At 39.0% G+C, this 13,774-nt stretch overlaps 1 protein-coding gene across 3 annotated transcripts in view; it reads left to right on the top strand.

The window, feature by feature from the left end:
• Nucleotides 1-13,774, top strand: part of SLC44A1 (solute carrier family 44 member 1) — a 191,902-nt gene that overhangs the window by 83,738 nt on the left and 94,390 nt on the right. For all 3 annotated transcript variants that reach the window (XM_038553006.1, XM_038553005.1, XM_038553004.1), the window contains exon 4: nucleotides 6,656-6,792. In XM_038553006.1, the coding sequence (XP_038408934.1) occupies nucleotides 6,656-6,792 (137 nt within the window). The remainder of the gene's footprint in view (nucleotides 1-6,655; nucleotides 6,793-13,774) is intronic.

Genomic DNA, 13,774 nt, shown 5'->3' on the forward strand with positions numbered 1-13,774 from the left:
CTCTGGGGGGAAACATGCGTCAGGAATCACTAACGCAGAGGGCGACGGGCAGAGGGATTTTTCAGCCAGCGTTCCAGCTCTAGTGCTGCAGTGCTTCCGTCCTGATTAGAGAGGAGAGAATCCAAATTTGGCAGGAGGTGGCCAGTAGACTAGTATCTGTTTGCCACTTTTTGCTCCAAAAAGCCCTGCCGCAGAGTTGCCATGGCAGCCGGAGAGGATTTAATGGCAAAGGCTCAGCTCAGGGAGCAGCGCCGCTGGTGGCCCCAGCCTTCCCCTCCCCTGGCCGTCAACCCCAGGGCCTGTGACCCCAGGGTATCCGTGTGCCGTGGCTGCTGAGAGCACACGCGTGATGCCCTGGGGCTGGAGGGGCCTTCAGATTCCAAGGGTGGCCACTTCTGTCTCCTGTTTCCCCTTGGGCGTAGCCCTCTGAAGTCCCATCCTGCAGTCCACCTTATCAAATCATTTGCAGTTCCTTAAATATGCTCTTTCATGCTCCTGTACTTTTATACATGCAGTTTCCTCTGCCTAGAATGCTCCCCTCCCCAACTGTCTGGAAAATTCCTACTCATTTTCAAAATGTGGCTTAGATACTGCCTCTTGCTCCATAGTGCTTCTTCTAACCCCTCATGCTCCGTGCAGAATTACGCAGTTTCCTCTGCCATCTCAGCCTTGCTACGTATCACCTGATTTGGAAATTACTGTATTTTTGTTTCTTCTCTAGACTGTAAGTTATTTGCATTTAAGAACTGTTATTTTTTTTAAATGAATTTCGTATCCCCAGGCCTATCCCACAAGTAGTAAACACTTCGTAGTGTTTGTTGAGGGAATGAAGTGTTTCCACATCATCCTACGTCCTTCTTATCCTGAGAGCGTTGCATGCCACGTAAAGGACCGACTGTGTCGTGTCTGGCTAGGGTTTCATCTGCTCTCAGGCTCCAGAAGGTTGAGCCGATCTAATTGGTCTGTAACTCATTCACCTTTTATTTATTTATTTATTTCCACTTTCCATTTTGAATCGGAGGGGCGCTGGTGGAAAGAGCCACCCTTGGGATCCTGTCCCCCCAGGGTTCAAGTCAGTGTGGCCTTCGGTTACTTGACCGGCTTGTAAATCTCAGTTCCCTCTTGTTGAATTAGGATGGGTGAGGATAGTGCCTATGATGCTCTATGGCCCCGAAGTAAATTCTTGGTAAATCTTAGGTTCTCTCCTTTGCCCTATCTTCCTTGAAGAAAATGAAAGCAAACTAGAAGTTTAAATAGTTTGCACCATCTCTAGCATCCTTATCTGCATTGGGTTGCTCAGTGTCCACTCCCTTGCCCTGAGCACAGCTGGAGAAATCGCCTCTTTCTATGTCTCTTGTCTCTTTTCCCGAACTTCCATGCTTGCTTGTTTTTGTCTTTGGTGTATCTGTCCCCATGAGTTTACTCTGTCCTGCCATACCCTGTATTTCAAGAATTTCAATTTAAAGTGAATTTTCCATTTCTCACCTTCAGCGGTTCCCAGGACTATATCTCGACTCTAATACATGTTCCCACGCCTTACCTGCCGTTCTCTGTAATGTTTGCCTTACAGTTCAGTGTTCAGCATTTTTCACCATTCCTGTAACTAAAGTTCAAAACTATCTTAGGTTGCTTTGTAGTGCTCTTTGCAAATGTGTCCTTCTCGATACCACATGATACTGCTGCATGCCTGTCATACTTGCCAATGCCTGTAGGTGTCTGGGCTGTCGGTTTGTGAATGTGTTTTTCTCTTGTTGCATCTTTTCCTACTTTCATTCCCACTTTTGGTATTTTATTCATTATTGCTCCTCTATAGAATATGAGCTAATATGAGCTAAAGAAATTTTTAAGTTGTTAGTAGGTCTAGCAAAGACTCCTTGAGATAGCAATGAAAATTGGCTTTTCGGGGCAGCCTGGGTGGCTCAGTGGTTTAGCGCCACCTTCAGCCCAGGGTATGATCCTGGGGGCCCAGGATCGAGTCCCACATCAGGCTCCCTGCATAGAGTCTGCTTCTCCCTCTGCCTGTGTCTGTGCTCTCTCTCAATCTGTGTCTCTCACGAATAAATAAATAAAATCTTTAAAAAAAATTGGCTTTTCACTCCAGTTTATTGGTTATCTGTGACAGTGGTTCTCCACCTTGAAAGGATGGGGCAGAGGAGCCAGGGCGTGTAATCATGAATCCATGGGCTCCAGCCCCTTCCCAACCATTTATTTACCCAGTGGCAGAGTCCAAGAAGACTATTTAGGAAACCTTTTTAGTATGTTTTATAGCCTCCTATCTGGTGTCTTTGCTCTCTCAGTTAAAAAAACCCCAACTTATCGGTAGATTTGTTAGTTAAAATAATCGGGTTTGCCAATGTCATGCTTATTTGAGAGTTAGTTATTTGTTTCATTTCCCAAAAAATGAAATTGGCAAATACAGTTCATTTTGTTTGAAATGAAAACTGAAACTAATGTAAGGATTTATTTACCTGGCTAATGGCATTTTTAAATCAAAAGGCAAGAAGGTGCAATTTTAATGAATCATAAATTTGTCTATTTGACACATACACTTTTCCTACTCAAATATTCGGTTAAATGCCATTCAGTTAAAATTTAATTACTTACGAACATGTTGCCATGGATTGAATGAACTTCAGGATGCTGGAAACAATATTAAATGTTAATACAGAACAGTTACAATGATTTATTATTTTGTAGGAAATATTTTGGGAATAGAGCAGGTTGGACACGGCGTGAAACACCAAATCAGAAGGACTAAGTTTAAATTCATGCTCTGGCATCTACTAGCTGACTTGGGTCATGTAGTTAGTCCCTAGGGCCTCAGTTTTATCCTCAGTGGAATGGCAATAGCCTCTAGCTCTTAAAATTGTTGTGAGGATCAAATAAAGTCATGAATGTGACAGTTCCTAGGACCCAGACATCCAGTAAGTGTTAATAGAATCAGAATCTCGCCCGGCTAGCCTAGTCAGTAGAGCATGAGTCTCTTAGAATTGGACTCTAAGGCCTATAAATCATTTTAAATGTTGTGTGTATGCACATACATATGTTGTGTGTATGTGCATTTTAATATGTGGAGTGTGTAAGGAATTAAAGGCATGTATTCATAGACTGTGGAGGTGGGAGACTGTTTTGCATATAATGGTGTATATATGTGCAAGTGATTTTATTTCCTGAGGATATCGTTTAAGATCATCTTCTGTTGAAGTAAATTCTTCCATACCATACATACAGGCTGAAGAATGAGTGGTGTTAATTTTATAGTGTTATAGACATGCTAGAGTTCTTCTCTGCCTGCTGTGTTATTTTATACCTTGTGCCAGACCGCTTCTAGAGGGCTACTTAATTGTTGTTGTTTTTAAAGTTCATTTATTTATTTTTTAGTAATCTCCGCACCCATTGTGGGACTTGAACTCATGGACCCTGAGATCAAAAATCACTTACTCTTCCAACTAAGCCATCCAAGCACCTCAAGGCCTCCTTAGTTCTTATCATGGCTAATGACCTAATGGTCGTGAATACTCCTACACAGATTTTTCTTCCAAATAATGGATAATGTTAGTATAAGAGTCCTGTTGTATGCCCATATCAGAAAGTGCTGAATTTAGTGCCTTACTATCATATGTAAAATTCCTGAAAAGGCAAATAGTTTTCTTAAGGATATAAATCACTGAGTATATACTGCATGTTAGCTGTTTTATGTATAGTATCAGTAACATTAAACTATAAAATAGGTATAAAAAAACTATAAAACTATGCAGTTTTATACATAAGGAAACTGAGGCTCAGAAAGAAGCATATTCCCCAAGGGCAGAGAACTGTTAAGAAAGAGAGCCAGAAAGTAGGCTCAGATTGGTCTGACCCACGCCTGATAGAAGGCTACTGTTCAGTCACTAGGATAAATCAAGAGTGTGCTTTAAGGTATATAAGAGATTGCAAATACAGTGAGAACATTTTTGGCCTTGGAGAAGGCAGATTCCTGCAGGACGGTCAGACAAGGTATCTGATCTCAGCAGGTTGTGAAAGGCGATGTCACTGATCCAACAGCAAAGGCCTAGGAGCCTCTGGCCCTCCTTTTTCCCAAGCCTGTTTTCCTATTGTCATGTGATGATTATTATTATTTCTTCTTCTTCTTCTTCTTCTTCTTCTTCTTCTTCTTCTTCTTCTTCTTCTTCTTCTTCTTCTTCTTCTTCTTCTTCTTCTTCTTCTTCTTCTTCTTCTTCTTCTTCTTCTTCTTCCTTCTTCTTCTTCCTTCTTCCTTCTTCTTCCTTCTTCCTTCTTCTTCCTTCTCTTCTTCTTCTTCGATTCTTTATTTATTTATTCATGAGAGACACACACAGAGAGGGGCAGAGACATAGGCAGAAGGAGAAACAGGCTCTATGCAGGGACCCCGATGCGGGACTCAATCCCGGGACCCCAGGACCATGCCCTGAGCCAAAGGCAGACACCTAACCACTGAGCCACCCAGGCGTCCCTGTCATGTAATTTCTGCAGATACTTCTCCAGGCATTGCTCATCACTTAGAACTGTGCATCTAACTCCTCTTCCCACCCCAGTTCCACAGCCCACCTGCCTGCTCCCCACAAAAACAGACAGCAGGATTGTGGTGAGGACTGTGTGATGAGTGAATTAATATGTGTAAAAGGTGTAATACAGCATCTGGCACATAGTAAGTACTCAATAAACCTTGGCTGCCATTATTTTTTATTGTTCTTGTTTATCCTTGGTGGTGCTGGTAAATGATTCCAAGTTTTCATGACACTTCCCACAAGGACCTGTGTGTTCTCTGCCCTGGAGCTGGCTTCGTGCCACGTCCCTTGCCAGATTTCCCAGGCATGGCAAGCTCACTCCCATGCACAGGATCGATGGAGAGAGAGGGAGTAGGGGAGCACTTGTTTCCACACAAAGATGGTCAGAAGGTTTTCTCTGTGGGCTAGTTCCCTGTCATCAGACACAGGAACAGTCTGTGAATTCCACTTCCAAATAACATCTTTCTGCTTGGCTTCTTTCTTTCTTCTTATCTATGTAGAACATTAATGGTATTGGAGTCATGAACATTGTTACAAATTTGGGGTTTTTTTTGTTTGTTTTTAGTTTGGTGGTTTGTAGCTTATCCCTGGCCTTCGTGCTTGAACCTGGCTCCTCTGCAGTATGTGACATGACTGCACCTAAAAAGGCCTCTCAGGTCCTCCTCCCTGTGACATACGCACTTTTGTTTTCAGTTTAATTTTTTTTTTCTGGTATCGTTTTATATTGTCCATTCCAGCATGTGTATTGACTTGCTTTTCAATTTTCTCACCTAGTTCTTATATTTGGTTATGTTTCCTGATTTGAATCCTATTTTATATAGCAAAGCAACAGAGTTTAACAACGTGGGAAGGCTGTTGGCAGATAGATGATTTCATAAAACTTTCTGCGGACCCAGTAGAATGGAAACCAGCGCACCGGAGGTTCTTTTAACTGCTCTCTTACTTAAAGGCATTCCTACTTGTACCTCCCACACCACTGATCCATGGTAGACCTTGCTTTTCTCAGTTAAGAGTATTTGGCTCTTACTTCCTTTTTGGGAGATGAGAACATCCACAATCTTTGCCATCTCCTCTACTTTTTAAAAAAAAGATTATTTCATTCATTCATTCATTCATTCATTCATGATAGACACAGAGAGAGAGAGAGGCAGAGACACAGGCAGAGGGAGAAGCAGGCTCCATGCAGGGAGCCTGATGTGGGACTCGATCCTGGGACTCCAGCGTCATATCTTGGGCCGAAGGCAGGCGCTAAACCGCTGAGCCACCCAGGGATCCCTTCTCTTCTACTTTTTAACATTTAAAAAAAAATCTGTTTCAGGGTAATTTCTGACTAATCTTTCCTTTTCCAAAATATAAATGTATAGCATATAAAAGGGATGATTTAAGATTTGGACATTATTTTGTTGATATGTAATGGACCTTTTTAATAAACAATATTTATTATAGTTACCTCTTTTCAAAAGTCATTTACATTTTCTAGAAAATGAGAATTCTGAAAAGTGAAAGAAATTAAAATCACCTTATTCTAACATCCAGAGATGACTGTAGTTAAAATGTTGATGTTTTCCCCTCTAGTCTCCATTCAACTTTATATATTCAATTTTATATAATTTTATAACTCATAACTTTATATATTCAATTTTATATAATTTTATACTCATTTTTACAATTACATATTCATTAGCAAAAGTTTATGTTTTTATAATTTTACTTTTTATATAATTATATTTTCGTTAGCTAATGTTTATATATAAACTATAATTCATGTTATTCGGCAGTCTTAGGATACTCTAGTAATTTTTAGGCACAAGTTTGACAAAAAATAAAACAAATTAATTATTTAAAAACTAAAATAGATAATTTCTAATTATAAAGTATACATTACAGAAATTTAAATATTAAAAAAATGCATCATGATAAAAGTCCTCCAGTTCCTCCAGCCCCCATTATTTACAATTAATTAATTAAAAGAAAACTGATTAGATTGGTGAAATGTCTGTTCATCTTTGATAAAATTTGTGAATGAGTATGGAATAGATGTTCTTTGCTTTTAGGCTTAGTCAAATTAGGCAGTGGACCAGAATGTGTTCTTGTGAAATAACATCTCAATATTTTTCTCCATGCTTTAGGTATGTGTTCTTTTTGGATCCATGCAATCTGGACTTGATAAACCGAAAGATCAAGTCTGTAGCACTCTGTGTAACAGCATGTCCAAGACAAGAATTGAAAACCCTAAGTGATGTTCAGAAGTTTGCAGAGATGAATGGTGAGACATGAGGCCATCCAGGTCCTCACGCTGGTCATTTCCTCTCACTGTTGAAAATTGTATTTGCTTTCCAATATAACTAGTGTTAGATCATCAAAGAACCTTAAAAAAGAGAAAGAGAATTGAAAGTGCTTTTGGACTTTCTTGATGAAAAAGATTATAGTCACCTGGGGAGCTTGTTAAAACTCCAGATTCCTAGGCTCCCCCCAGGGAAATTCTGACTGAGTAGGTCTTTGGGTTCTGGAAATTTGTTGTTGTTGTTGTTTTTCTTTTTTATAAATGTCTCAGGTGATTTTGAGTAGCCTCTTTGAGCATTTGGGAATTACTAGAGACTATTCTTTGTGAAATGTTTTTTTTTTCTTTTTGTCTTCCTAAGTATTGATTAAAAGTATTTCAATGAGTATATTTTGTTTTTATTCCTGGATAATCATATATGTCTATTATAAGAAATTTGAAATATTCAGGAAAAGGAAAATGAAGTAAAAACCAAAATTCTACCATCTTCGAATTATGTTGGTGCATTTTGCTTTTTTAAATTTAACACTGTCTCATAAGCATTTTTCTTTTATTTTTTTATTTTTTTAAAGATTTTATTTATTCATGAGAGACACACAGAGAGAGAGGCACAGGCAGAGGGAGAAACAGGCTCCGTGCAGGGAGCCCGACGTGGGACTTGATCCCAGGTCTCCAGGATCATACCCTGGGCTGAAAGTGGCGCTAAACCGCTGAGCCACCTGGGCTGCCCACATAAGCATTTTTCTAAGAGTAAAGTTTTGCGAAACTTTGAGGTTAAACATAAACGAATTAGTTGAGAAAACATAGTCCATTTCCAGATCTCTGACTCCATTCCCTTGGGTTTCCAATTTCCAGGAGCTGTCCTCACTTCCCTCTGACTTACCTTAGTTCTCTTCAGAGAATTTTGTTTTTAACCTCTCTTCGTGGAGGGCCACAAACTGTTAGCCTGTAGTTTTAAACTTCCATGAGGTTTCATGTTTGCATTTTGTGTGCTGGGATCCTTGGAGCTACCTTCACCCTACCTGAATTGACAAGCTCATTTTGGTTCCTAGGAACAAGGGCTAACTCAGGCATGCATTTGGTACAACTTCTAGCTGGGTGAAGAGACAGCTTAGGAACGTAGCTGCACACACACCTCTACGTGGCTCCAGTTCTTCCCGAGATGTTGGTCTCTGTAGAAGGACCACACGTCCTTCCAGACTGGCAGTATTCTTATCCTAACACTCCATGCCCTCAGCATGAGGTGGTGGGAAGAGAATGAGATTAATGTGACTGGATTCTGATTCTACTGCTGTCACTAACTGGCTCTGTAATGAGGGACAGAAGGTATAGCCTCTGAACTAGATTGTTTCATCTGGGGGAAAAAATGGATTAAAAGCAATACCTCCTTTATAGGTAATTGTGAGGAATAAATGAGATGATGCATGAATTTTTGGCACTTGGTGGGCACTGAATAAAGAGGTACCCACTATCCTTCAAGATCTCATTTTTTAAAAATTTTTATTTATTTATGATAGTCACAGAGAGAGAGAGAGAGAGAGAGAGAGAGAGGGAGAGACACAGGCAGAGGGAGAAGCAGGCTCCATGCACTGAGAGCCCGATGTGGGATTCGATCCCGGGTCTCCAGGATCGCGCCCTGGGCCAAAGGCAGGCGCTAACCAGCTGTGCCACCCAGGGATCCCTCATTTTTTATTCCCCCAGGATATCCTTACATGTATTGATTTGCTGAGTCTAATAGTGCAACAGTTGGCCCTTTCATTATCAAGTTTCTTAGGGAGGAATGTGTTATCCCTTACAGGCTTTTCTAAAATCTTAGGCAGCGTGAGCATGCACAGTTCACTCTGTGAGGTGGTGGTATTGAGTGATTAAGATTATTGGCTCTAGAACCAGATTATCTGGGTTCAAATGTTGGTCCTACCACTTACTAGCCATGAGACCCAGGGCAAGTTACTTACTGATCTATAGATGCCTCAATTTCTTCATTTATGAAGGAGATAATATTTGTACGAAAACTATTTCATAGGTTGTTATAAGGACCTCATAAGTGAAAAATGCTTAGTAGAGTGTCTGGCAAATAGCAAATTGGTAAAAAAAAAAAAAAAAAAAGTGTTGGTTACCCCTGTTACATTACTACTGTTAATGTTCTTATTCTTCAATGGAATGTAATATTTTCCTGCCTGTAGTCTCTCTCTACTTCTAGCCCCTTACATATTGCTGCCATATTAATGTTGCCAGAGTTTCAATCCTATCAATCCCTTACTTAGAAGTCATCAGAGGAAAAAAAAAAGGAAAGAAAGAAAAAAAAGAAAGCACTATATGTCTTACCTTGGCATTCAAAGCTATGACCTAGTGTCAAACTATCTTCTAACACGTTTTCTTGAACCCACTGGGTATGAGTCTTGGTCCCTTGAACTTGACATGTCATCTGGAGGGCCAGAAGAGAGTTAGTTCATTGTCAACTGTATTGCCTGCTGTGATGATCTGGGAAGAAATGCTCCATGCCGCCCTGCTGGTATGTTTATTTCCAGGCCATTATCCTTTTAAGTGATTATGATACTGAGTATGGCCTATTAAGGCAGTGTATAAGACCTTTCTGGTGAGTTTTGCAGCTTTTTTTTTTCCACAGTGTCTTACACAAAGCAGGTGTTCAAGAATATTAATGAATAAATATTATTCCAGAAAACAGACTTCTTAAATTGGTGCCTAACTATACAGGCACCCTTAGGCTTTTGAGGCAGCTGTTTGTAAAATAAGTTAACGTGTTAGGCATAAAAAAAAGTATTAATAATGGCAGCTTCAAGAAACACAGCAGTGGAGGATAGAGAAGATAAATATTTTAAAAGGCAATAGAAAAACTATGAAATTGTAATAAAGAAGGGAGCCTTTGGTGGAGGGACCTAAATACTTTTATTTTAGTAGCAACCCAAAGTTGAAAATTCTGAATTTCTTAAAAAGAAATCTATGTTGTTCTTTGGATTGGTGACTTAATACTGGACCTGTAAGATTTAATTCCAACATTGTTCTTGTCATGGAGAGAATTCTGTGTCTATTTTGTGCATTATCCTTTTTCCCTCTTTTGTCTATCATTTGAGGTGGATATTGATTTGGAAGGAACAGATGATTTTAGTTTTAAGTGGGGGAATTTCCAAACCTGTAAGAAAGAATTGTCCAAAATCCACAACAGAGTCAGAATGTGAGAGCAAACTATAAAACTCTTAGAAGAAAACATAGGGGAAAACTTAATGACATTATATTGACAATAATTTCTTGGCTCGGAACCAAAAGCACAGTCAACAAAAGAAAAAAATAGGTAAATTGGACTACATCAAAATTTAAAACTTCTCTTCATCCAAGGACACAGCAGAGTGAAAAGGTAAATAGGAGAAAAGATTTGCAAATCATATATCTGATAAAGGATTAATATCCAGAATATATAAAGAATTTTTAGAACACAACAGGAAAAAAAAAAAGTACCCAAAGTGGCCAAAAATGGCAAAGGACTTGAATAGACATTTCTTCAAAGAAGATACATGATGGGCCAATAGTAAGGACATGAAAAAATGTTCAATCTACTCATCATATGAGAAATGCAAATAAAAACCACAGTGAGATACCACCTTACACACATTAGGACAGCTTCATAGAGAAAAACCCAAAACACCACAAGACAGAAAACAACAAATGTTGGTGAAGTTCTGGGTAAATTGGAATCTTTGTGCATCATTGGTAGAAATATGGAATTGTGTGTCTGTTATGGAAAAGAGTTTGGAGTTTCCTTAAAAAATTAAAAATAGAATTACCACAGAGGATTTTAGGGCAGTAAAAATATTTCGTATGATACTTTAATGATGGATTCACATCATTATACATTTGTCCATGCCCCTAGTACTGTGGACTTTGGGTGATTACGATGTGTCAAGGGAGGCTCATCAGTTGTATCAAATGTACCACTCTGGTGGGGAAGTTATAATAGAGGAGGCTACGCATGTGTGGAGGCAGGAGGTATGTGGGAAACCTCTGTACCTTCCTTTAAATTTTGTTGTGAACCTAAAACTACTCTAAAAAATAGTCTTTTAGAAAGTAGATTACTGCAGCACGTGGGTGAGTCAGTGGTTGAGCATCTGCTTCCGGCTCAGGTTGTGATCCCAGGGTTCTGGGATCGAGTCCCATATTGGGCTCCCTGTGGGGAGCCTGCTTCTCCCTCTGCCTTTGTCTCTGCCTCTCTCTGTGTCTCTCATGAATAAATGAATAAAATCTTAAAAAAAAAAAAAAAAAGAAAAAGTAAATTACCATATGACCTAGCAATCTCACTTTCCGGTATATATCCAAAAGAAGTGATGACAGGATTTCAGAGAGGTATTTGTATACTCATGTTCACTGTAGCATGATTCATAATAGCCAAAAGATGGGAGCAACTGATGGATGAATGGATAAAGAAAACATGGTATTAACCTTCAATGGAATATTCGCCTTAAAAAAACAAGGAAGTCCTGTCATATGCACTACAACATAGATGAACCTTGAAGTCATTATTTTAGGTGAAATAAGCCAGTAATAGGAAGATAGGGCGATGGTTTTCACTGACTATAGAATTTCAGTTTTTCAGATGAAAAGAAATTCTAGAGATCTGTTGGACAACAATATGCATATAGTTAACACTATATACACTGAAAAACTGGTTAGGATGGTCATTGTTGTATTACATGTTTTACCACAATTTTTTTTTTTTAAAAAGGAAGGAAATTCTGATACATGCTACAATATGGATGAATCTTGAAGACATTGTTATATGAAATAACCCAGTCACCTAAGGACACATACAGTATGATTCTACTTATATGAAGTACTTAGGGTAGTCAGATTCATGGAGACAGAATAGAATGGTAGTTGCCAGGGGCTGCAGGGCGAGAAGAATGGGGAGTTACTGCTTTATAAGTAAAGAGGTTGAATTTTGCAAGATGGGAAGTTCTGGAGGTAGAGGGTGGTGATGGTTGAGCAACAACGTGAATGTATTTAAAGCTACTGAAATGTGCACTTAAATGGTGGTAAAATGGTAAATGTTTTATTATGTGTATTTTACTACAAGTTAAAAAGATCATGAAAGAAAAAAAAAGATCATGAAAGAGAAAGATCCTGTTTAGAGTAGTAACTTTTTAAATGATAATTTTAAACCTTAATTTAAAATATAAGGTAAAACAACATTTTTCTTACCAGACTAAAAACGACAATATAAATCATTTCAAAGAGTTTTAAGTTTCCATGACAACATTTGAAAGGGCTTTTTAGCATTTACAACTATCCATTTGTGTGACCTTTTATTACCTTCACAAATTACTTAAAATCTTTATAAGGGAAAGCTAACTTTTAGGCTCCTGTAATAATGTTTGTAAGAAATGCATTTATGAGGCAAAAAATATTTCCTCAACTCTTTCTTTTAGATAAGAAAGAGGAGTTGTTTTCTTGGACACTGCAGTTTGTAAAACGCCTCCGTCAAATCTGTCCGGCTAAAATAGAAAATTTAGAAGAAATAGCTGGACATGAGATGGTCATGTGGAGATGCCATATTACAAAGAGCTTTAAAAGGCAAGCAGAAGAATTTAGACAAATGTAAAAGTCTAAATTCTGACACATGAGTTGAGTGGTAGCTGTACAAGCATACACTTTATTATTATGATTTGTCGTTTTTATATGATACGAATGTAAGTATGCTAGAGAATAAGTTAAAAATTGTCTTTTAAAGATTAAAGTTGTCAAGTACTATGACTCAGTACTAAACTTTTTTGGTTCTTTGTTTATTATCTTCCTGCAATAGTGCATGAGTTTCCTGTGTGGCAGGATTGCGCTCTTCACTTCTGTATATGCAAGCCCAGTACAGGACCCCACATAGTAGCTATTTATGTTTTTTGAAAGAATAATGGATTGGACTTCCCTACTTTAAAAAAAAACAAAAACAGATTTTATTTATTTACTAGAGAGAGAGAGAGGAGAGAGAGAGCACGAGCAGGGGGAGAGGAAGAGGGAGAAGCAGACTCCCCTCTGAGCAGGGAGCTGGAGGCTGGGCTCCTATCCCAGGACCCTGCGATCATGACCTGAGCCACCCAGGTGCCCCTGGACTTCCCTCTTCATTTCTCTCAGCACTTCAGAATTTCTCATTCTCTCAACACACTTTATCCTTCGCTCAATTCTGAATCAGCATCAGTTGCCACCAGGGTAAAATGTTTAGCTTCATTCTAACCAGAATTGATGTGAATCTTTGGTCATCTTCTTCTTCATCTCTCAAAATGTTCATCTTATTCATTCATTTCTCTCTCTATCCAGCTATCCACGTGATTATTCATAACCTTTTCTTTTTTCCTAAGCCCTCTTGTTTTTCGTCTTTCCTAACCTTGTGCCCTACAGAGAAAACTGCAACCATCTGGTGAGAGCCCTCACATGAGTTATTTTCAGGAGAGCATGAATTCCATCTTACTCTAATTTTACTTCCCTCTAGTTACAAGAACAAGTTTCCTTCATACTTTATTATTGTTAATTTTGAAAAATCAACTAATGTGTCCATTGTAGGGGGGAAGAGAATGCCCTGTCCCTCTGAAGCTCTTGTCAGCCTGATATGAGAATTTTACCTCAACCCAGCCTGGCCACGCCAGGTCGTAATGCCTGCTGGAACAGTCCCTTCCCTTCTTCTCTCCCTGCTCTGAGTCTGGCCCTTAGTTTGTCTTTTGCTTTACTCCGCTATCCTCGTTAGTCAGGATGGGTGCCTGGGTCTATATAAATCAGACTTAAGCCCTGCATTGTTCTACTGTGCCATTTATCAGTACCTACTTTGTGCCAAGCACAGTGCCAGTTGGCTTTTGCATGTCATTTTATTCTTTCTTGCAATCTAAATTCTAAACAGCAGTTTAGAAATAAGAACAACCTAAAAGCTGGGAGCCCACTGCATATTCTCAGTCGTTGCTAGTATTTTACACCT

The sequence above is a fragment of the Canis lupus genome, chromosome 11 (assembly GCF_011100685.1).
Source record: "Canis lupus familiaris isolate Mischka breed German Shepherd chromosome 11, alternate assembly UU_Cfam_GSD_1.0, whole genome shotgun sequence".
NCBI lineage: Eukaryota > Metazoa > Chordata > Mammalia > Carnivora > Canidae > Canis > Canis lupus.